Source organism: Lissotriton vulgaris, chromosome 2_2 (genome assembly GCF_964263255.1).
Source record: "Lissotriton vulgaris chromosome 2_2, aLisVul1.2, whole genome shotgun sequence".
Taxonomy (NCBI): domain Eukaryota; kingdom Metazoa; phylum Chordata; class Amphibia; order Caudata; family Salamandridae; genus Lissotriton; species Lissotriton vulgaris.
This window is the reverse complement of record NC_141688.1, coordinates 317,802,322-317,826,599: the sequence shown is the minus strand read 5'-3', so window position 1 is coordinate 317,826,599 and position 24,278 is coordinate 317,802,322. Positions and strand designations below refer to the sequence as shown.

Sequence of the window (24,278 nt, the reverse complement as noted above, 5' to 3'; positions counted from 1 at the left end):
ATCACGTGCCAGGTTGTGCCTCTGAGTAGCTAGTAGGATTGGACAGAGCCACCCACATGCATGACGTCATCTTACATATAGGCAAGGCCACTGGAATTATGTCACAGAGGCTGACTAAATAATGCTGCAAGAAAAGACAAATCGTGCTGCATTATGCAGCATAATTTGAGATATATTACTTCCTTATTTTGTCATTTGTACATGTTAACATTATTCTGGGCAAAGGTTTCACTTCATTAGTACTAATTGAAAGTCCTGAAAGGTGTCCTTTGCAAAGGGCCTCCCACTGTGTTCTGTTGCTGAGTTTCAGTATCTTTTGATCACTTTGAGCTCGAAGCACGAGTCCTCATTTACAAGCCTGTTGCGCAGATAATGCGTCACTTTTTTGGCGCACCTGCAGCACACTGGGCTTGCCCATATTAACAAGGCCAAGTAAAGTCACCCTGCGTGACTTTTCATTGCGTTTTAGATATGGGCCCTTTTCATGCATTACTCTGCGTGAATGGGGTTTCCCAAGTATGTTGCGGTGGGTGTTCCCACGCAACATTCAAGGAACCTAACGCACTGGAGGACATGAACGCGCCTCATCCTCAGGTGTGTTGCATTCCTGCCCTTTTGTTTTGACGCGCTGCAGCACAGTAGGAAGCCTCGCTGCGCTTCCGTTCATCAAAATATAGTAAACAAAGCCTTTGTTTTTTAAAACCTGCAAATTATGCAGTAGATGATGGTTTTGTGGCAAATGCGGCAAAAAGAAAAACAAGGTGGCACAGAATTGCATAATTCTACTGCCCTGCGTATGAGAGACCGTGCCCGCGGTACCAGTCTTCCAGACACAGGGGCATGTTTACAAGGGCATTGCTCCACAGGTTCTTCACTTTTAACCAGGTTCCTGTGGCGCAATGTCCTGTTCTATATTTACAAAGTGGCGTCAAGCCACTTCTTGTGGCTTACTGCAGCGTTGTAAATATGGGACCCTTTCACGCAGGTATATGAGTGAAAAGGGCGACAAAGGGCGACGCTGTGGGTGTTCCACTGCAACACCTATTGCTTTTTGACACTGCTACAGATTTACACGGATCTGTAAATCTGAGACATCCCCAAAAACGTACCCCTCTCCAGGGAAGAGAGCTGCGGTTCCCCTCAGGGCTCTACATCCGAGCTCAAGGCACTGGTGGCACTACACCAGAGGTCTCACATTTGGCGCTATGGGCAAGGGTCCACATCTCTGCGCTACACCAGAGGCCCCACCTCTGAGGGTACATTCACTCCAGCTGTCAACACATCTGGCAAATGCTGCTGTGAGCCTTCCTTGCACTCGAACTGTAGAAGTGACATCCTTCTCACAGTGGGAGCTGTGTTATGAAGTGTTTACACGTCATCTGGGGTCCCAGAGACCCTCACTTTGGAAGATCCCGGCGGTCTCTGGACCCAGCATCCGTGCTTGTCTGCCAACTACTGAGATTTGTAGGGTACTGTAGGGTTTCTTGACCAGTGTCCTACCTCTTGTTGAGGCTCAACATGCTTTCCATCTGGTGGAGTAGGGGGTAACTCACTTTTGCAGTGCCTAGATATGGTAGGTGCTGGGAGCAGCGTCAACTGTTAGTTGTGTGTGTTCGTGTTGTGTGTTGTGTAGCTGCCATTTACACTACTTACACCCGGCGGCAAGCAACCAACCTGCGTGGTAAGAAGACATGCCCCGGACAGCTCATGCGTGCGCCTGTGTGTAGTTTTTGGGTGATGTGTGTACATAGGAGGTGTGGGGTGGCAGGTGTGAGACAATGTGTGTTGCAAATGTGTGTGTAGGAGGTGTGGTGGGACGCCTGTGTGTATGTGCATAGTGATGTTCAACGTTTAGGTAATGACTGCGTGTACAGTTGTTTGCGTACCTGTTTATGAGTGATACGTTTGTGTGTCAGTTATATGTGTCTGAGTTTGCGGGTTGTTTGAGAGTCTGGGTAGCTTGTTGTGTGTGTGATGCATGTGAATGATGTGTGAGTGTTGTGTGCATGTGTGCCTGTTTGTGCAAGTGTTGTGTGTCGTGTTTATTACTGTGTTGTGTGTGTGTGTATGTGTGCTATGTGTTGTGTGTGTGCAAATGTCATGTGTACATGGGTAAGTGTTGGGTGTTACGTATGTGTGTGCAATTGTTGAGTGTATGAGTGTTGTGTGTCTGGTGTGTGAGTGTTGTGTGAGTGCTACTGTTGTGTGTAGTGTGCAAGTGTTGTGTGTTCATGGGTAAATGTGGGGTGTTGCACCTGTGTGTGCAACTGGTAAGTGTTTGTGTTGAGTGTGATTTAAGAGTGCTATGTGACTGTTAGTGTTGTGTGGTGAGCACAAGTGTGGTGTTTGAGTGTTCCATGTCTGTGTGAGTGCCAGTGTTGAGTGTTGTATGTGTAGTCTGTGAGTGTAGTGTGTGTATGCCTGTGTGAGTGCTAGTGTTGTGTTTGTGAGCTAAAGTGTGATGCGAGTGTTGCATGTCTGTATTGAGTGCAAATGTTGAATATTGTATGTGCATTGTGTGAGTAGTGTGTGTATGTTTGTGTGAGCGCTAGTGTTGTGTGCCTGTTGTACAAGTGTTGTGTGTGAGAGTGTTCTGTGTGGATGACATTGTGTTTTGCATGTTAGTGAAGTCGACTCTTACCTTGGTACTTCGCCCAGAATGTGTCCTGTAAGAGAGCAGAGAGTCTGTTAGGAGCAGATGGTGTCAACACACATACACAGATACCAACTTGACATAGTGACACACGAGGGAGGGGAGGGACAGCTCTGCTGTGCATGGACAAGCCTTTAAGATCTTACTAAATCCTGGCCTCTTCCTCCGACACATTCCCCTGCCCCTCTTTACTTTCTACCCCTCCCACTATGACTCTTTCTGGTGGCCTCTAATAAAATGTGTGTGTAACTCACTCCACCAAATACGTGAGGACGTATTTACAAAGAATTTGCAAGTCATTTTGCTGCGCGGCCCTATGCTCTTTCGATACAGTGATTCCTTCCTTTCAGCCAGCGCCCGCGCACAGTTTGCAGCCGAGCGTTAATGCAGGCACCTTTGCACCGTGGTGCAAGTGTGTCTGTGTTGTTGGCAGGATTGTTTTTGTGCAGGAAGGGGCATCTTACTGAACAAAAACACTGAGATGCATTATTCTCATTCTATGTGTGCAGCAGAATATGTAGAAAGAGTAAAAAACGAGGAGAAGTGTAAACATTTCTCCCCGTTACGCCTGCTCTGGGGAGACGTATGTTGTTGCGCTGCCCCAGGTTTACGTGATCTTGTAAATCTGGGACAGTGTCAAATCCCATGGGTGTTGAGTGTTAAAACCGACCGCAACCCCCCTTTGACGTAGAGTCAGGCAAGCGAGCGTCTTACTCCATATCTGTCAGGCCATGCAAAGCCGCGCAGGGTGGTATTTCGTCGCCTCATAGATATGATTGAGAGGCTCGCGCCTCCGGATCGTCATGAGAAGTGATGCTTCGACGCAGGCCTCTTGTAAATGAAGGCCCTGGTCTCTTGCTGCTGTGGCGCGGAGCTCATCTGCGGTTGTGGGTTTGCTCGCTTTTGTCATTTTTTAAACCAAATGTTTTTCCTTCTCTTGCTGCTGGAGTTGTAAGACTACGGTTTCTCGTTATCCAGTCCCCCCCTTACTACTACAGACATAGTGACATCCTTCACAATTTTAGTGCCTAGAGCCCAAAATGGTATTTCTGATTCCGTGGCCATTGACAACCATAATCAGAGTATCAGATCTGTATGATCCACTTGGATCTGTGGGAGGCTAGGGGCGGTACCCAACCAGGGCCCACACCTCACATGCGGGGCACTGTCCATGTTTGCGCCAAGGCGCGCCTTTCAAAAGGAGCTCCTGGCACAGACGAGGATTGTGAGCCCCATTATGATAAATGCACTGCCCACGGGACTGCCGTGATCTCGCTCTGTCCTGGGGGCAGCCCGTTCAGTGAAATACGGAGCCGCTCTGCGTTGCAGGCACTTTAAAGAGGGCTGTGAGATCTCCCTGGAGGTGGGTGCAGTGACGGACCGCCTTTCCTCCCCACCAGAGGGCCACCCTTTGGCTTTGTAGAGCACTGTTAGTGCGCCTCCTAAGGGCCTGCTTGCCTCTGCACTTGCATCACTATTATGGTGGGGGCACAGAGGCAAAGTGATCACCTCATTTGCATGCGGTCACGCCCCCATGGAAATGAGGGACCGTCCTCTCATGACAGCGCTGGCACTCAGCAGCCTCCCTCTGTAACACCAAAGTGCCCTGGTGGCACACAAAGCGCGAGCACATGTCCGTTGCACCCCTCAATCAATCAATCAGGTGCTTGTAGAGCACAACTACTCACCCGTAAGAGTCTCAAGGCGCTGGGGTGGGGGGGCAGGTTCCAGTCCATCAAGGTGGGGGGTCTGTCAAAGAGCCAGGTTTTGAGGTTTCTTGAGAAGATGGGGAGCGATGTTGTCTGTCTGAGGTGGAGCGGTAGGGCATTTCAGGCGCTGGCCGCGAGGAAGGAGAAGGAGCGGCCTCCTGATCTGGTCTCTCTGGTGTGGGGGACCACGGCGTAGGAGAGCTGGGCTGATCGTACGATCCGTTGGGGTACATTGAATTTGAGTCTGCTGTTCAGGTATGCTGGTCCGGTGTCGTGGAGGGCCTTGTGAGCGTGGGTGAGCATCTTGAAGGTGACTCTATTTCGATGTCTCTTTTTTAATTACTGTTTTTCTTTTTTGCAGAGTTTTATATAGCGCAAACTTGACCCAAACCGGGTATCAGAACGCTTTACATTGCACCAGTTACATTACGCAAGGACACCTATTCATTTGGTTAGGCACAGGGAGATTAAGTGATTTGCCCAGAATCACAGGAGGTTTAGCGGCATTACCGAGGCTCGAACCGGGTTCCCCAGGTCCGAGGTCGAGCGCCCTAGCCGTTAGACCAACTCCTCTCCCCTAGCCTCGATGGGGAGCCAGTGGAGTGTGCGCAGGTGCTGGGAGATGTGGCAGTGTCTTGGTAGGTTGAGGACCAGTCTTGCGGCGGCATTCTGGATGTTCTGTAGCTTGTGGTGAGGTTTTTGTTTATTCCGGCGTAGAGTGCGTTGCCATAGTGGAGTCTGCTGGTGACCAGGGCGTGAGTGACTGTCTTTATGTGTTCGAGGGGGATCCATTTGAAGGTCTTACGTAGGAGGCGGAGGATGTGGAAGCAAGAGGATGAGACAGAGTTGATCTGGCGGTTCATTTTGAGCTCGGAGTCCAGGATCATTACCAGGTTGCGTGAGTGGTCCGTGGGGGTGAACGAGCTTCCGAGGGCGGGGGGCACCAGGTGTCATTCCAGGCATCGGGTTTGGGCCCATGATGAGTACTTCTGTTTTGTTGGTGTTTAGTTGTAGGCAGCTGTTTTTCATCCATTTGGCGACGGCTTCCATGCCTTCTCGAAAGTTTTATCTGGCGGTGTTGGGCTCGTCGGATAGGGGGAGGATGAGTTGGGTGTCATCTGGTACGACACAATGTTGAGTCCGTTGGTTCTGATGATGGGGGCGAGCGGAGCAATGTAGACGTTGAAGAGCCTAGGGCTGAGGGAGGACCCCTGGGGGACTCCATAGGTGGTTGGTGTAGGGTCCGAGATGAAGGAGGGGGTGAGTCTGACCCGCTGCGTTCTGCCATAGAGGAAGGAGCGGGTCCAGTCGAGGGCCTTGTCCTGGATCCCTGCGTCGTGGAGTCTGCGTATTAGGGTGCGGTAAGAGACTGTGTTGAATGCCACTGAGAGGTTGAAGTTGAGGAGGGCAACTGTTTCTCCTTTGTCCAGTAGGGTGCGGATGCCGTCTGTTACGGCGAGGAGGGCGGTTTCCGTACTGTGGTTTTGTCTGAAGCCGGATTGGGAGGAGTCGAGGATGTTGTGCTCTTCGATGAAAGTGGCGAGTTGGCTGTTGATGGGTTTCAATGGCTTTCTCAATTACTTTCGCTGGGAACGGGAGCAGGGAGATGGGTCTGTATTTTTGAGGTCTGTGGGGTCTGCCAGGGGTTTCTTCAGGAGGGGGTTCACCTTGGCGTGTTTCCAGTCGTCGGGGAACGAGGCAGTCGCCAGGGAGCGGGTGATGGTGTGGCAGAGCATGGGTGCGATGGTGTCAGCGGCTCTGTTGAAGATGTGGTGGGACAAGGGTTCCGTGGGGGGCCCTCAAGCACTTTGTGTAATATAGCCCTTGGAGTTTCGATGTGACCCCCTCCCTTCCCCCGGTCATTTTATTCCATGGCACGGGTTTGAGTATGCCTCCGTCTTGGAATGGTTGCCGGAGACACTTTTCAATCTGTTAAAGCAAATATGTCTGCAGGGGGGGCGGGGGATCTTGAACCATTTTCAAACTGTTTAAGAACTACAAGGGTGATAGGGAAAATATCTAATTGGTACTAAAGTTGCCGTTCTTGAACTCAATTATCAAAAAGTAAAAATGTTTTAACCGCCTCAAAGCCCACCCACCATATTTTATATTATACTAAAAGTTATAGCTTCACCTCAGGTTTAGTGCAATTCTGTTCTCCTCTGCTGTAATGGAAAGTAAAAATTCCTTTGGACTTCAACGGCAAATTCAGTGGTGGCTGGTGACCTTTGCGGTCGGGCATGATACTTGCCAAGAGTTTACCCTATTTTTTCCAATGTTGCCCACTAAGTTTCCCATATACGATGTCATAAGAATTACCTTCAGTGTGCCAATGCCAGCATATTGTGATGGGTATCCTCTTGTACCCAGAATTATATACAATTGTGGTTCCAAAACTTTGTCGACCCATGGTTTTCTTGACCAATTGGCCGTTTATATTTCTTTTTATTGTGGCTGGGATGTAGGCGCGGCCGCCGTAGGATTTCCATTTTAATCCCTCAAAATGATTGGGATGAATGTAGGAGAACAGTGCGTGCAATTCAAGGATATGTGTACTATCGCTTTTCACAATATTTGTGCGTCCTTGGGCCATGGAGTGGCTGCATGTAATTGTCATGTTGTGTAGTTCCTGGGAATTACCTGTACCTACAGGTTTTGGATGACTTAAACTGAGTGCTTGGTGTCCCAACCACTCTCAGACACCCCCACAGGATATGTCAGCCGTTAGACCAGCTAGCTCTACAGTGACACTACCACCCCCTGTATCTTACAGTGGTGTAGGTTGTTTCTGGAAACCACTGAACATGACAACCCTGATTCCTCAGGGATCGTGGAAAACAGCACAGTACTTTTCTCTCAGTCACCCGTGCTTTGCTTATCTAAGAAAATACACAGGATGGTGATTAGGACGTTTCAATAAGTATTTATTGGTCAAGCGTCAGTCTTGTGTAAAACTTTTTTGCTGCGACCATCATGAGACAGAATCATACGAAAGAGAATGTATGTATGTATGTATGTGTGTTCTTATATAGCGCTTGACTTACCCTAGGGCATCTCAGCGCTTGCATTGGGAACCCGTCCTGGCTTTTCCCTGTGAGATAACCCATACTGGGTATCCCCAAGGTGAAAGCCAGGCATCCCGCCGCGGGGGGGCCATTGTGGAGATTAAGCAAGCTATTGCCCAGAGATGCAGAGTGTGAGCCCGTGATTCAAGCAGGCACCGAAGCGAGAATTATCAAGTCCGTGGACAATTGGGCTCAGGACCCTGCCGCGTCGGGAATTGAACCCTGGTCCCGGGTCTGATCTCTGCTTCAGGGTCTGCCGCTCTAACCAGTGAGCCACACTTCTCCACTGCAATGTGAGTACCAACATAGTAAATGGTAGATACATTTCTACCATAGTTCTAATAAAATGAACATAAGCAGTTCAGATAAAAACAGCAGCACTCGCATATTCCTAAAATGCGCGCACTAAGTAATTTGCCTAAATGTACCTTGCCTAGATCTGTGTGTGTAGCATGTATATGTGTGTATGTATGTATGCATGTACACATCCAGCCAAAACCAGCCAGGGGTGCCGCGGTGCCCAGTTGGGGAACCACGGCTGTACACGCTCCACCGTGCCCAGTCTTCCCATGCCTTGTTTGTCTCTTTTCATACCCACTCACATCAACTGTCCCCCTCTTACAGTTCCTCAATAGGCTCTACTATAGAGCACTTCCGTACTCACTCATCTTCACTTTTTACTCATCTTCTTCAACTATTAGGAACAGCCGTCGTTTTCATCCCATGTGAGGGCATGGCTTTCTCCCCCGCCCATCCCGGTGAGTTCACCCCACCCCTGCTAATTCTGCTCCAAGGTTCATCACAGCCTGCTTTTGTTTTTTTGTAAATCCTCTGCAGGGAGGCCGGTAGCTCTGCTGTTCCTTACTGCGACCAGTCAGTGCTGGCTTTAATATTTTTATAAATTCTACTAGTGTACACCCTTGGACTACAACCTTGCTACCACCGGAGTAAGATATCAACAATGGTGCAGTGTTTCTGCATCGACATATGCGCTGCTATTGAACATGCGCAAACTTTTAGGAATGGCAAATAAGCAACAAATAACCAATACAGTGCTGGAAATTAAATACTGGTCAAAACAGCATTGTAATGGCTGCCAGCAATTTCTGCAGCTGCATGGTGACAAGTACAGAAAGGCGTGGGATAGGATGAGGTGCGCTGGACGGCAGCAGGCCGACTGTAAAGATGGCACCCACCTGAGGCAGGTAGGTGGGGACAGCTGGCAGCACCTTGCAGGTCTGATAAACATCTCACTTATCCAGATCTGGTGAATTACATTTCCTGGACATTTCAGGCTCTCTGGATGCTGTGAGACCACCTGGTACAACACAGACGCCTTCGTACTTTTTTTTTTAAGTCTCGCCTTTTCCATTGGAAAATGGCGAGAATTCAAGTGCTCAAAATCCTCGTCAAACCAAGGGTTTTTTGGTGCGGTTTTCTTTGAGTTCACGTGAATCACGTGACCAAACAAACACGCGCACCAGCCTCCCTCCCTCCTAATTGCATTTTTTCACGGCCGCAAGCACATCAAAGGGCTTCTCCCAGCGTGTGCTCTGCGGCTTCTCCTCACCTAATTATTCATGGCTGGCTGGTGGCCGGCCGTACTTTCACTTTCGGGCCGCTCTTGATTTCCGAGCGCTGATATTGACAACAGTTTCCCGTACTTCAAGGCAAGCGTGTGCACATATCATTTTGTATTTGCTAATAATTGCGTCCCTTTAATTGTAATTCAGGTATAATTTTCTTGTTAATCTAATAATTGCTTATGTTGAGCCGACAACAAGGCTCGAACACTGGTCCTCAGCTCCTGAGTTGGCTGCTCTCACCGCTGACCCATTACCTCTCCCTATGAGAGCAGCATCCATTTTAAAGGCTTGTTTGTTAATGTTATTCACGCTTTGTTGACATTTTATCACGATAAGTGGTGGCAGCGGCGTTGTTAATATTCTCCCACTCGCATGATTGTCATATTATTGTTTTGAAGACACAGTTATTATTATAATTATTCTCAGGCACTTGTGGCTTTCCATCCCGCGCGCCATGTTGCAGTCTCGCGCTGCAACCACCCTCTCCTACATTCAGTACAGATATGGTAACATGGACAAATTCATTACAAATGTTTTGTGCTACACCACTATAGACTTTTGCAGTCCGTATAGGACACTTCATACTGATTGGCTATTCCCGAAATAAATAAAATATGTCCTCATATGCGCTGAAAAGCCCTTGCTTCACGTGCCAACACTGCCCTCTTCTGGCTTTTAGCTGTCCTACTACATGAAAACATGTACGGCATCTATGATTCATTCAGCAGATGCGGGACCTGAACCACAAGTACGTGCCTACACACACATCTACCAAATCGCTCTCGGATATAGGAAGCCTACTTACAGTACTGATTCTAAACCGAAGACCAGCACAACACTAGCACAATATTAACTGCCCCCCCCCCCCAGTTCCTGCGAACTCCCGCTGAATGTACACGGCCAATCAGAGAAATTATAGATCAGTAAGCGGTCAAGGGGCCCGCGATTAATTTGGGTACGGCAGGTTGCTCACGCCAGCCGTGGCCAGTGCAGGTAAGAGTGGTGGGCACAGTGATTTCCCGAAGGATGACGAGGGAAAATTTAATTATTTTCCCTCGCCAACACTCACCCAAACGTTAGGTGGAAATTGCCGCACTTTTCCGTTCAGGAGTCAAGTGGTGAGACCGGAACCTGTCAAGAACCAGCAAGAGAATCAAGAGTGAGATATGGAAATCACTGCCCTCAGAACAAAGGCCCATCCTGATTAAAGTACGTTAATAAATCCAAACCAACTGGCTTACAGAATCTGTAAACCTTCACTCGCACCAAACAAGCAAGCACGAGACTGGTGTGAGCATGGTCAGGCATCTTGTACTGCTTCATACATTGCCCGAACTTAGTTTCTCAAATGAGTTCGATCATGCCGCTGGCAGTGGAAACCGTGTGCCGTTTCTAGAGTACCGCTATATTCTTGTAGTTCGCCTATTCCTTTATACCTCCGTTCAACCATATCGCATATTCCATCTTTCCTGTCTTGTGTCAGTAGCTTTTTAAGATCTGACAAGAACGAAGGGTTTTCACCCATCGGACTTCTAAAATTCAGTAACTTCTGCTTTACTCTGTCTTCCCTTCTACGTTTAAATGACCTTCAGCAAAATGCATTTAGTTCACTTTGGTTGAGCTCACAGTGTACGCATGCTCTTTTCATTTTAGTGCAATGTAAACTATGAAGTGACTTCTATCTCCTATCCAGGTTCCACGTACCTTGTCTTTTCAGCCCATTCTTGTCCATTTACCTCCAGTGTGTTCTTTTTTACTTTAGGCATTTATCTTTTCATCATCAGTTAGTTCCTTTCTTAATTTGTGTTGGTTCCTCTTTTGCCTCATTCTTTCTTTCCGTATTTTGTATTTTATCCTAAACGCCTTGTTTCGAGACTTTCTGTGATTACTTCTAAGCAGGTTCCCTCCGTTGTCACCGACCGTTGTGCCTCTGTTCCTCGGTCTCTGTCTGTGCCAGACCCTGTTCTTCGCTGTCTCACCTGGGCGTGTTCCCGCGCCTCCACTTCGGCTCCCAGATCTATCTGCCCCGACATCGCACGTGAGACCCCCCGGCCATCTGCAGGGCTGCGCCGCTCGGATAAAGGCACAGCATGCAGAGTCACAGCAGCCAGTCAGCCTGTCTGAGACCCGGGGCCCTCCGTCTCCCTGTCTGCAGAGAGCTGCAGGCAGACGGGCCCTTTCACCCAGTCATCTGCTGGGACGCGCCTGAGCAGTGCCTCGAAGGCCTGGTTTGTGAAATTAGCACATTGTGACAACACGTCGCCAGTCGTGCTTTGCGCTGCTCGAGCTTGGCCTTGTGGTCTGGCGAGGGGCCAATTCCTCCCTCAGTTAGGAGTGGGCACAATCTTCTAGGAAGCTTTAAGACAGTTTCTATACATTACGGGACGCCTATACAAGGGAAGCTATCTCTTCAGCCAAATTATTCAGATGATTTTAGGGACAGTGTAAGACTGACCACAGTCAAACTACCTCCCCTGCGAGACTGCTGCTGTTCCCCACCCCGGATTACACACCATGGGCCATTCTCACCATACTCCATTCTCACCATACTCCATTCTCACCATACTCCATTCTCACCATACTCCATTCTCACTATACTCCATTCTCACCATCCTCCATTCTCGCCATCCTCCATTCTCGCCATACTCCATTCTCACCATCCTCCATTCTCACCATACTCCATTCTCACCATACTCCATTCTCACCATACTCCATTCTCGCCATACTCCATTCTCACTATACTCCATTCTCACCATCCTCCATTCTCGCCATACTCCATTCTCGCCATACTCCATTCCCACCATACTCCATTCTCACCATACTCCATTCTCGCCATTCTCACTATACTCCATTCTCACCATACTCCATTCTCGCCATACTCCATTCTCACCATACTCCATTCTCACCATACTCCATTCTCGCCATACTCCATTCTCACTATACTCCATTCTCACCATCCTCCATTCTCACCATACTCCATTCTCACCATACTCCAGTCTCACCATACTCCATTCTCACCATACTCCATTCTCACCATCCTCCATTCTCACCATACTCCAGTCTCACCATACTCCACTCTCACCATACTCCATTCTCACCATCCTCCATTCTCACCATACTCCATTCTCGCCATACTCCATTCTCGCCATACTTCACCTCCTATAAAATCAGGCCAGGGTGAAATTCTGATCACACCACTGAAGTTAGCCAAATTCCCATTACTTGATTTGTTGTACTTTTTTAAGTAACACAACACCTCATATGGATAGATTGAAACCCTTAGGATGGTATTACTTGACATATTTGCCCACAGGCTCGTTCGCTTAAAAAATATCCCCTTAGATACAGTTAAGCAGAATGTTGCAATGTAGTCCGGGCCATTACTACAGTTTCTGTGTTAAATATTAAGGGACACCACCATATCACTCTGGGACACCATCACATCACTCAGGGACACCACCACACCACTCAGGGACACCACCACATCATCACTCAGGGACACCACCACATCATCACTCAGGGACACCACCACACTACTCAGGGACACCACCATACTACTCAGGGACACCACCACACCACTCAGCAACACCACCACACCACTCAGGGACACCACCACATCACTCAGGGTCACCACCACACCACTCAGGGACACCACCACACCACTCAGGGACACCACCACACCATTCAGGGACACCACCACATCACCCAGGGACACCACCACATCATTCTGGGACACCATCACATCACTCAGGGACACCACCACACCACTCAGGGACACCACCACATCATCACCCAGGGACACCACCACACTACTCAGGGACACCACCACATCATCACTCAGGGACACCACCACACTACTCAGGGACACCACCACACCACTCAGGGACACCACCACACCACTCAGGGACACCACCACATCACTCAGGGACACCACCACATCACTCAGGGACACCACCACATCACTCTGGGACACCACCACATCACTCTGGGACACCACCACATCACTCGGTGAGACCACCACATCACTCTGGGACACCATCACATCACTCAGGGACACCACCACACCACTCAGGGACACCACCACATCATCACTCAGGGACACCACCACACTACTCAGGGACACCACCACATCATCACTCAGGGACACCACCACACTACTCAGGGACACCACCACACCACTCAGGGACACCACCACACCACTCAGGGACACCACCACATCACTCAGGGACACCACCACATCACTCAGGGACACCACCACATCACTCTGGGACACCACCACATCACTCTGGGACACCACCACATCACTCGGGGAGACCACCACATCACTCTGGGACACCATCACATCACTCAGGGACACCACCACACCACTCAGGGACACCACCACATCATCACTCAGGGACACCACCACATCATCACTCAGGGACACCACCACACTACTCAGGGACACCACCACATCATCACTCAGGGACACCACCATACTACTCAGGGACACCACCACACCACTCAGCAACACCACCACACCACTCAGGGACACCACCACATCACTCAGGGTCACCACCACACCACTCAGGGACACCACCACACCACTCAGGGACACCACCACACCATTCAGCAACACCACCACACCACTCAGGGACACCACCACATCACTCAGGGTCACCACCACACCACTCAGGGCCACCACCACACCACTCAGGGACACCACCACACCACTCAGGGACACCACCACAGCACTGAGGGACACCAACACAGCACTCAGGGACACCACCACATCACTCAGGGACACTACCACATGTTATGTTATGTTATGGTATACAAGGGTTTTATATAGCGTGCGGCTACACGAAAGAGTGTCCCGACGCTTTGAATTGCACACTAATCTTATAACACAACAGGGAAAGTAAATAAAAAACAGAGAGAAAAGGAAACCTAATAGGGCCCGAAACTAAGAGGTGAAAAGCCAGGTTTTAAGCCCCTTCCTAAAGGCCAACAGGTTAGGAGTGCTGCGCAGGGACACAGGCAGTTTATTCCACAACTGAGGCGCTAGTAATTTAAAAGAGCGTCCACCGATGCGAGCTCTCTTCACGCGGGGCACCACAGCAAGAGACAAGGCTTCAGACCTAAGCGACCTGGCCGGGAGGTAAAAGGTCAGCCTTTTCTGAAGATATTTTGCTCCGGAGGCGTGCAAGGCTTTATGTGCCAGGGTGAGAGTCTTAAAAATTATCCGCTTCCGGACAGGAAGCCAGTGCAAAGCCTCCAGGAGGCCCGAGGCTCTGGCACGGCGAGATAGTCCAAAGATGGCACGTGCTGCCGAATTCTGGACAACCTGTAACCGTTGGAGCAGGTATTCTGGCAGGCCGAGATAGAGGACATCACTCAGGGTCACCACCACACCACTCAGGGACACCACCACACCACTCAGGGACACCACCACAGCACTGAGGGACACCAACACAGCACTCAGGGAGACCACCACATCACTGATGTACACCACAAAATCAATCAGGGACACCACCACATCACTCAGGGACACCAGGTAAAGTATCAAGATCCCACACGCCGTGCCCCCAATCAAGTAAAAAAAAAAGCCCGTTGCTTTTTCAGCAACCAGTCGCCAAAGAGGAAAAGAGGTGAATAACGTGGAAGGATAAACTAACCAGGCGGCTGCGAAGGGGGGGACTCCATCATGTTGCAGACGGGGATTTGACTGGACATGGAGCGCGCACTAATAGGATAATGTGGCTGTGATGTGAGCGAGTACAGCCTGCTCCTCGTCCTGACTGCCGTAGTTTACGAATTGTGCTGGCGGCTAATTCCATCTCAGCTTGCAGCGCTTTGCTATAGGTGTCACATTTGCGAAAGTTATAACTATTGACATTGTAAATGGCAAAGCTATTAATTAAGCTATTTTCAAAACCAACACATAAATAAAAAAAATTGTCATTTACAAGACCAATAGCTCAAACTTTCCTAATGCGAGACCTATTGGCAACGCCAGTGCTTGTTATTATAAAACTTTTTTATATGAGACAAGGAGCATACACGGTGATCAATTTTGAGTGTACATATGCCTGAATTCGTCCTAGCACAGGCTTCACGATACATCCGAAGTTCCATAGTCATTACAATACATTGGGGCCGCCAACGTCTGGCATTCCCATAACATGTCGCCTTCGTACTTTAGATTCGACCCAGTGTTCGCTGGTGGTGCCCACTTGGTCAGTGCTGGTTTGCATCTGGACAGTGCCCTTGGCCGTGGTATGGCCCGAGGCCTGAGACTGGCGCTTCTGCTGGACAGACAGACGCACCAGCAGACCGCGCTGCCTCGTTTGGTGAAAAGGAAAAGTTGCTGCAGCACAGAGCACCATGCAAACCCTGCTTTGCTGTAAACATTTTCCAGGGTTGAGACCGAAAATCATTAAACCCTTGTTATTACAGTTGGGTTTTACACAATGCTGCCCGGCATTTATTTATCTGCAAATGCTACCGAATGTTTATATTTGTGCAGTAATGTCACGTTTTTTGCTGGCCGTTATTAACTATAGGAAGCAGTTGTAAATTGTAACTATGTGATTGTGCAGTGATCATACTCTTTTAATATTCTTTTTAATATTCTTGTTTTTATATAGAAGAATTTGTGTACCCGGTTAGGAACTCGAACTTTGATTATTCTAAATTATTGTCATGGATGTACTTTTGTAGCTTTTATGATTCACTTTGTTACTTTGAATAAAGTTTATTTTGATTGCTTGATATGCACCGATGCCGCCTGAGAGACTGGCACTTCTGCTGGACAGACGCATTAGCAGACAGCGCTGCCCCATGTGGTGAAAAGGAACGGATGGAAGAGCGCCTGCTCTGATGCCCCCTGCGTGCCCGTGTGCCACTCAGTGCCAGTTAATGGGCGCCAGATGCAGCACTCAGCGGGCACTCAGAGGCCGGGGTCCTTTGTAATGGACACTGCTCACCAACTGTAACCGCGGGGGGCCCGGCTGGTTTTGGCGGCGCACGGGGTGCGATGCCACACAGGCTGGGAACTACTGATTTATACAATATGCCGGTGATTGAATTTTGCAGTTGATACTGCCTATATACGATGGGTGGCTCATAAGTCACAAATAATCTCCGGAACTTTAGAGCCAGCATTTTACCATGGTATGCTTCCCTCAGCCCCAATGCGCCACAGCCGCCATCTCTAAGGTGTATGCCGGCACCAGACTCAGCCATAAGTGTCCCTTAATGTCAAGTATTACTTCCAGGATACCAGGGTATGCATCTTGCTTTAGGTGCCCTCCCTTATGCCAAGAATGACCTGCAATGTCCTAGTGCCAACATTTTGCCAGGGCTGCCTCATGCCAAGGATTTCCTCCAGTATGCCAGCACCAGCACATTTCCACAGGGGTCCCTATGCCAAGAATGACTTCTAGTATGTCGGGACCCGCTGCATTTTGCCCTGGGTGCCCTCCCTTATGCCAACATGATCTCCAATATGCCAGTGGCAGCATTTTACCTGGGGGGCGCCAACAGCCCAACATTACGCAGAGTATGACACGGCCAGGTGCACGCTCGCAATCATAAAACACGCAAACAAAACACTGCTAGTCACGCACACTCCCTCGCTTACTCAAACTCACACTCATTCACTGTTACACTCGAATGTACTCGCACTCACTGGTTCTCACTCACTCTCACTTACAAACTCACTTCCACACACTCACAGACTCTGGGCCCTGGTGCAATTGCACCTTCTGCACCACTTCACCACAATCTCCAGTCACTCACCCCTTCTAACGCACACTCGCTCATGGCACTCACTTTCATTCATTCATACACGCTCTCATACTCCGATTCTCTCTCACGTCCACTCTCATTGACACTCTCAAACACACTCACCCACATACTCTCACTCAACCGTATTCATTTACTAACATGTACACAGAGCCACAAACACGGGTGCAGGGAAACCATATGTGCTTTTACTTACCTTACTCCCCTTAGTGCCAAGATTGGAGACACCATGGCAGCGGCAGAGCAGGAATCTAGAGCTGGACCATGAACCAGCGAGCCATGATTGGCACCGAGGAGCCAGGCGGAGCGGCAGGGGCAGGTTTGCAACCCCTCTCCCAGCGTCTTGATAGGACTGGAAGCACAGCCAGTCAGAAGCTTGACAGTGCAGGGGGTCCTGCCCTCCGCTGCTCTGCGAGGCTTCTCTTTGGCTCAGAGATGCACTGATGGGCACCCTGATAGCCGCATTTCAGCAGACATACTGTGCTGGCTGAGGCATGCGCAGTGTGTCTGCTGAATAAAAAGTATTGTGCCAGTTTAATGGGACTGGAGTTGAACTTCGCCCATCACATATGCAAACCAGCATCTACCTATAGAGTGCTGTGTTTTTAAACACCACTCTATAGATCCATCATTGCTCCGCCCCCTCACCCTACTCCTGCCATCAGGGACAGGAAATGAGCCCACGAGGGCTGACCCACGCACTGGCAGTGTTCAGGAAAACACAAAAGTAGTGTTTCCATCAACGCTGTTCAGTTAAATAATTAGCAGTTATATCAGCACATTAAGTGGCCCCTCAGAGGAGGCAGGGCTGTGCCCTAAAGCCCCTGATAAAGAGCCGGCACTGGGTAAATGCTACTTTTTGGTCGCCCCAAATTACTTTGAAAGACTGCAGTTCCATTCACTCCATAGATAGCAAAGCCCACTGCTTAACTGAAAGCCAACAGTTGTTACCTACATTTCATATAGAACAAAGACTGAAGTTCCACTAACAGCTGATAGATGTCCCCACAATCATTCCATAGAGACCAAAAGATGCAGTTCCATTGACAGCCAATAGAAGTCCTCACATAAATTATATAGGAAACAAAGGCTGCAGTACCTCTGACAGCCAATAGATGCCCTTGTGTACATTCCTTAAGGCACAAATGATGCAGTTCCACTAACAGCCAATAGATGTCCCCACAATCATTTCATAGAGACCAAAAGCTGCAGTTCCATTGACATCCAATAGATGTCTCCACAATCATTTCATAAAGACCAAAAGCTGCAGTTCCACTGACGGCCAGTAGATGTCCTTGAGAACATTCCATAGGGCACACATGCTGCAGTTCCATTGACAGCAAATAGATGCCCTTGTGTAACATTCCTTAAGGCACAGATGCTGCAGTTCCGCTGACAGACAATATATGTCCTTGTGTACATTCAATAGGGCACACATGCTGCAGTTTCTCTGACAGCCAATATATGTCGTCACATACATTCCATAGGGCACAAATGCTGCAGTTCCGTTGACGGCCAATAGATGTCCTTGTGTACATTCCATAGGGCATAAATGCTGCAGTTCCGCTGACGGCCAATAGATGTCCTGTGTACATTCCATAGGTTACAAATGCTGCAGTTCTGCTGACAGCTTATAGATGTCCTTGAGAACATTTCATAGGGCACAAATACTGCAGTTCCGCTGACGGCCAATAGATGTCCTGTGTACATTCCATAGGGCACAAATGCTGCAGTTCCTCGGACAGCCAATAGATGTCCTCACATACATTCCATAGGGCACAAATGCTGCAGTTCCGCTGACGGCCAACAGATGTCCTTGAGAACATTCCATAGGGCACAAATGCTGCAGTTCCGCTGATGGCCAATAGATGTCCTGTGTACATTCCATAGGGCACAAATGCTGCAGTTCCTCTGACAGTCAATAGATGTCCTCACATACATTCCATAGGGCACAAATACTGCAGTTCCTCTGACAGCCAGTAGATGTCCTCACATACATTCCATAGGGCACACATGCTGCAGTACCGCTGACGGCCAATAGATGTCCTTGAGAACATTCCATAGGGCACAAATGCTGCAGTTCCGCTGACAGCCAATAGATGTCTTTGTGTACATTCCATAGGTCACACATGCTGCAGTTACGCTCACAGTCAATAGATGTTCTCACATACATTATATAGGTTACAAATGCTGCAGTTCCACTGACAGCTAACAGGCACCATCACAGACACTGCATGCAGAACAAAGACTGCAGTGGCAGCAAGGGCCAGCAGAAGTCCTAGACATCCCAATGAGACAAAAGGCAGCATTTCCACTGACAGCCAACAGATGTTCTTTATGTGTTTACTCACTTTCAAATATTTTGCTTTAAGTTTATAGTGTACCAAAAGCTCACATGTTACATAATCATAAAGTTTGGCATTCAGGAAAAAATGAATGACCATGGGGATTGAAGTTTCTATCCACGCGTTACATCAAAGACCACAGCTGAGGATTTTTGAAAATAATTTTGTAAATACTATAAAAATAATTTTAGAGGCGAGAGCAGATTTCACTGCACCACTTCTAGGATGCCATGGTGTCAAAAGCGTATGCCTGCTTGAAGCAGGCATACAGAGTGACGCAGTGTATTAGGTATAGGCCACCCCATGCATTGCTGGAGTTGCGTCGTGCTTGCGACACGACTCCAGCAATGCGTTACTTTTGCATCAACAGATGCGTCAGAATTTCTAACGCATGTTTCTCCTTGAGCCATGGTGCACCGTATTGTAACTACAAGGAGATGATGGACGGAGCACTGACACTTTTCAGACACTCACCCCCAGTCACAGATCTGGGCTGAATCCATCATCATTCTTTAGCCCACTCTGCCACCTCAGTTCAGACCCAGCCATATGCAAATCAGTCTTGACCCTGTGCCTCAGGGGAACAGTCCAGCCCGAACTGCCAAGCCATGTCTTCCCTGGACCAGAAACAAGGATTCTGGGACCGGTTTCTGGCTATCAGCCATCCTCAGCCAGACTAGCTGGAATCCAGTGGCAAAGTGAGCAAGGGTCCCACATCTGGGCATACCTTGCCAACTTAGGGCAAACAAAGCGAACACAAGGAGATGATGGACGGAGCACTGAAACTTTTCAGACAGTCACTCCCAGACACAGATCTGGGTTGAATCCATCATCGTTCTTGAGCTCACTTTTCCACCCCAGTTCAGACAAAGCCATATGAGGGTTATTAACCCAAAACCAGTCCCAGGATGCCTGTTTCCGGTCCAGGGAAGACATGGCTTGGTAGTTCGGGCTGGACTGTTCCCATGAGGCACAGGGTCAGACTGATTTGCATATGGCCATGTCTGAACATGTCGGAGAAGTGCGGCTCAATGGTTAGAGTGGCAGACCCTGATGCAGAGGTCTGGCCCGGGACTATGGTTCAATTTCCGCCTCGGCGGGTCTTGGGCTTAATTTCCTTGGACCTGATAATTCTCCCCTCGGTGCCTATTCTAATCATGGGTCCCACTCTGCAACTCTGGGCAATAGCTTGCTTAATCTCCATAACGGCCCCAACAGCGCTGGGATGCCTGGCTTCACCTTGCGAGTGCCCAGGAGTGGACATTTCACAGGGAAAAGCCAGGAAGGGTTCCACAGCGGTATGCGTTACACCGCAGTTGGGGTATTAGTGCGCTTTACAAGTACAAATTACATTACAACTGGGGTGGCGGAGTGAGCTAAAGAAGGATGATGAATTAAACCTAGATCAGTTGACTGGGGGTGAGTGCTTTCAATGTTCATCACTTCGTCCATCATCCCCTTTTGGTTTTGCTAAGTATTGTAAATGCGACCATCCATGGTGGTGCAAGGTTTTTTTTTTGGCCAACGCAAGGAAATGGACGCATCTCTGCTCTAATGTTTCTTGTAAATCTGCCTCAGTGTTGCCTTACTCTATCCCAGGGAGGTGTTCCGTGGGTGGAGCTTGGGTGCTAAATGCAGGTGGAGCGTGGGTGTTAAATGCAGGTGGAGTGTGGGTGTTCAATGCAGGTGGAGCGTTGGTGTTGCATGGGTGGAGCGTGGGTGCTAAATGCAGGTGGAGCGTGGGTGTTAAATGCAGGTGGAGCGTGGGTGTTCAATGCAGGTGGAGCGTGGGTGTTAAATGCAGGTGGAGCGTGGGTGATAAATGCAGGTGGAGCGTGGGCGTTCCATGGCTGGAGCATGGGTGTTCCATGGATGGAGCGTGGGTGTTTAATGTGGTTGGAGCATGGTTCTTAAATGCAGGTGGAACGTGGGCGTTCCATGGGTGGAGCGTAGGTGTTAAATGCAGGTGGAGCGTGGGCGTTCCATTGGAGGAGCGTGGGTGTTCAATGCAGGTGGAGCGTTGGGGTTCAATGCAGGTGGAGTGTGGATGTTAAATGCAGGTGGAGCGTGGGTGTTAAATGCAGGTGGAGCATGGGTGTTAAATGTAGGTGGAGCGTGGGCGATCCATGGGTGGAGCGTGGGTGTTCAAAGCAGGTGGAGCGTGGGTGTTCAATGCTGGTGGACCGTGGGTGTTAAATGCAGCTGGAGCGTGGGTGTTAAATGCATGTGGAGCGTAGGCGTTCCATGGGTGGAGCGTGGATGTTCAATGCAGGTGGAGCGTGGGTGTTTAATGCAGGTGAAGCATGGGTGTTCAATGCAGGTGGGGCGTGGGTGTTCAATGCAGGTGGAGCGTGGGTGTTCAATGCAGGTTGAGCCTGGGTGTTAAATGCAGGTGGAGCGTGGGTGTTAAATGCAGGTGGAGCGTGGGCGTTCTATGAGTGGAGCGTGGATGTTCAATACAGGTGGAGCGAGGGTGTTCAATGCAGGTGGAGCGTGGTTGTTAAATTCAGGTGGAGAATGGGTGTTAAATGCATGTGGAGCATGGGTATTAAATGCAGCTGGAGCGTGGGTGTTAAATGCAGGTGGAGCGTGGGCGTTCCATGGGTGGAGCATGGGTGTTAAATGCAGGTTGAGAGTGGGTGTTAAATGCAGGTGGAGCATGGGGGTTCCATGGGTGGAGCGCGGGTGTTCAAAGCAGGTGGAGCGTGGGTGTTTAATGCAGGTGGAGCGTGGGTGTTAAATGCAGGTGGAGCGTGGGCGTTCCATGGGTGGAGCGTGGGCGTTCAATGCAGGTGGAGCGTGGGTGTTCTATGCAGGTGGAGCGTGGGTGTTCAATGCAGGTGGAGCGTGGGTGTTCAATGCAGGTGGAGCGTGGGTGTTCAATGCAGGTGGGCGTGCGTGTTCAATGCAGGTGGAGCGTGGGTGTTCAATGCAGGTGGAGGGTGGGTGTTAAATGCTGGTGGAGCGTGGGTGTTTAATGCAGGTGGAGCGTGGGTGTTTAATGCAGGTGGAGCGTGGGTGTTCAATGCAGGTGGCGGGTGGGTGTTAAATAAAGGTGGAGCGTGGATGTTAAATGCAGGTGGAGCGTGGACGTTAAATGCAGGTGGAGCATGGGCGTTCCATGGGTGGAGCGTGGGTGTTCAATGCAGGTGGAGCGTGGTTGTTCAATGCAGGTGGAGCGTGGGTGTTCAATGCAGGTGGAGCGTGGGTGTTAAATGCAGGTGGAGCGTGGGTGTTCAATGCAATTGGAGAGTGGGTGTTCAATGCAGGTGGAGCGTGGGTGTTAAATGCAGTTGGAGCGTGGGTGTTAAATGCAGGTGGAGCGTAGGTGTTAAATGCAGGTGGAGCATGGACGTTCAATGGGTGCAGCGTGGGTGTTCAATGCAGGTGGAGCGTGTGTGTTCAATGCAGGTGGAACGTGTTTGTTCAATGCAGGTGGAGCGTGGGGTTAAATGCAGGTGGAGCATGGGCGTTAAATGCAGGTGGAGCGTGGGCGGTCCATGGGTGGAGCGTGGGTGTTCAATGCAGGTAGACCGTGGGTGTTTAATGCAGGTGGAGCGTGGGTGTTCAATGCAAGTGGAGCATGGGTGTTAAATGCAGGTGGAGCGTGGGTGTTAAATAATGGTGGAGCATGAGCGTTCCATGGGTGGAGCGTGGGTGTTCAATGCAGGTGGAGCGTGGGTGTTTAATGCAGGTGGAGCGTGGATGTTAAATGCAGGTGGAGCGTGGATGTTAAATGCAGGTGGAGCGTGGGTGTTCCAATGCAGGTGGAGCGTGGGTGTTCAATGCAGGTGGAGCATGGGCGTTATATGCAGGTGGAGCGTGGGTGTTAAGTGCAGGTGTAGCGTGGGCGTTCCATGGGTGGAGCGTGGGCGTTCCATGGGTGGAGCGTGGGTGTTAAATGCAGGTGGAGCGTGGGCGTTCCATGGGTGGAGCGGGGCCGTTCCATGGGTGGAGCGTGGGTGTTCAATGCAGGTGGAGCGTGGGTGTTCAATGCAGGTGGAGCGTGGGTGTTCAATGCAGGTGGAGCGTGTGTGTTCAATGCAGGTGGAGCATGTTTGTTCAATGCAGGTCGAGCGTGGGGGTTAAATGCAGGTGGAGCGTGGGTGTTCAATGCAGACGGAGAGTGGGTGTTCAATGCAGGTGTAGTGTGGGTGCTAAATGCAGGTGGAGCGTGGGTGTTAAATGCAGTTGGAGCGTGGGTGTTAAATGCAGGTGGAGCGTAGGTGTTAAATGCAGGTGGAGCGTGGGTGATAAATGCAGGTGGAGCGTGGGCGTTCCATGGCTGGAGCGTGGGTGTTCCATGGATGGAGCGTGGGTGTTTAATGTGGTTGGAGCATGGTTCTTAAATGCAGGTGGAGCGTGGGCGTTCCATGGGTGGAGCGTAGGTGTTAAATGCAGGTGGAGCGTGGGCGTTCCATTGGAGGAGCGTGGGTGTTCAATGCAGGTGGAGCGTTGGGGTTCAATGCAGGTGGAGTGTGGATGTTAAATGCAGGTGGAGCGTGGGTGTTAAATGCAGGTGGAGCATGGGCGCTCCATGGGTGTTAAATGCAGGTGGAGCGTGGGTGTTAAATGTAGGTGGAGCGTTGGCGATCCATGGGTGGAGCGTGGGTGTTCAAAGCAGGTGGAGCGTGGGTGTTCAATGCTGGTGGACCGTGGGTGTTAAATGCAGCTGGAGCGTGGGTGTTAAATGCATGTGGAGCGTAGGCGTTCCATGGGTGGAGCGTGGATGTTCAATGCAGGTGGAGCGTGGGTGTTTAATGCAGGTGGAGCATGGGTGTTCAATGCAGGTGGGGCGTGGGTGTTCAATGTAGGTGGAGCGTGGGTGTTCAATGCAGGTTGAGCCTGGGTGTTAAATGCAGGTGGAGCGTGGGTGTTAAATGCAGGTGGAGCGTGGGCGTTCCATGAGTGGAGCGTGGATGTTCAATACAGGTGGAGCGAGGGTGTTCAATGCAGGTGGAGCGTGGTTGTTAAATTCAGGTGGAGAATGGGTGTTAAATGCATGTGGAGCATGGGTATTAAATGCAGCTGGAGCGTGGGTGTTAAATGCAGGTGGAGCATGGGCGTTCCATGGGTGGAGCATGGGTGTTAAATGCAGGTTGAGAGTGGGTGTTAAATGCAGGTGGAGCATG

The 24,278-nt window shown here is 49.9% G+C and overlaps 1 protein-coding gene across 1 annotated transcript in view; it reads right to left on the bottom strand.

Moving 5' to 3' along the window:
* The window catches only part of F2 (coagulation factor II, thrombin), a 270,935-nt gene that overhangs the window by 209,935 nt on the left and 36,722 nt on the right, over window positions 1–24,278 (bottom strand). The window contains exon 3 of the mRNA XM_086959673.1: window positions 2,642–2,666. Coding sequence (XP_086815799.1) covers window positions 2,642–2,666 — 25 coding nt within the window. The remainder of the gene's footprint in view (window positions 1–2,641; window positions 2,667–24,278) is intronic.